This window comes from Bison bison, unplaced genomic scaffold (assembly GCF_000754665.1).
Source record: "Bison bison bison isolate TAMUID 2011002044 unplaced genomic scaffold, Bison_UMD1.0 scf7180017864482, whole genome shotgun sequence".
NCBI classification, from domain to species: domain Eukaryota; kingdom Metazoa; phylum Chordata; class Mammalia; order Artiodactyla; family Bovidae; genus Bison; species Bison bison.
In genome coordinates, this window is record NW_011495042.1 from 2,643,490 (window position 1) to 2,644,145 (window position 656).

The 656-nt window shown below is 52.1% G+C and overlaps 1 protein-coding gene across 1 annotated transcript in view; it reads right to left on the bottom strand.

Moving 5' to 3' along the window:
* The window catches only part of EXOSC7 (exosome component 7), a 28,043-nt gene that overhangs the window by 26,345 nt on the left and 1,042 nt on the right, over positions 1-656 (bottom strand). The window contains exon 3 of the mRNA XM_010862511.1: positions 630-653. Coding sequence (XP_010860813.1) covers positions 630-653 — 24 coding nt within the window. The remainder of the gene's footprint in view (positions 1-629; positions 654-656) is intronic.

Sequence of the window (656 nt, forward strand, 5' to 3'; positions counted from 1 at the left end):
GGTTGTGTTTTTCGGTGCAACATCCAAGAGACAACCCTGGAGAAGCAATGGCTACCCACTCCAGTATTCTGGCCTGGAGAATTCCATGGACTGTATAATCCATGGGGTCGCAAAAAGTCGGACACAAATGAGCGACTTTCACGACCAAGAGTCACACCCGTTTTCCAGCAATACCACCACACACTTACCTTACGACCTCAGACAACTGAGTTAATCTCTCTGAACTTAGTTCTTTATATGTAAAGCAGACATAACACTCACCTTCAGGACTTAACAAAAATTCAATGAGATAAAAACTATGACAGAGTATGTACCTAACAAAAGTGAGACAGCTCAGCCTTCAAAGGCTGGGAGGGGATTTAACAGAATCAGGGACTGCCCACCGCGTCCGGGCTTGGAACCTTGTGGACCCGGAAAGATCCAAGTACGCATACAGTCCTAAATGGATGCTCGCCGCCTGGTCCCAAAGACGCCGGCACTGGCGGCTTTGGAGCTGCACATGCCGGCCGCACAGCGGTCTAATCAAAGGTAACCCCAGCCTGCCGCAGTCTTTACGGGCGAGCCGAGGACCGGCATCGACCCGCAAGGCCAAGGGAACCCCGGAGGCCGGCGCCGGTACTGCCCGCTACCTGAACGCCATGTACAATGTACACCTT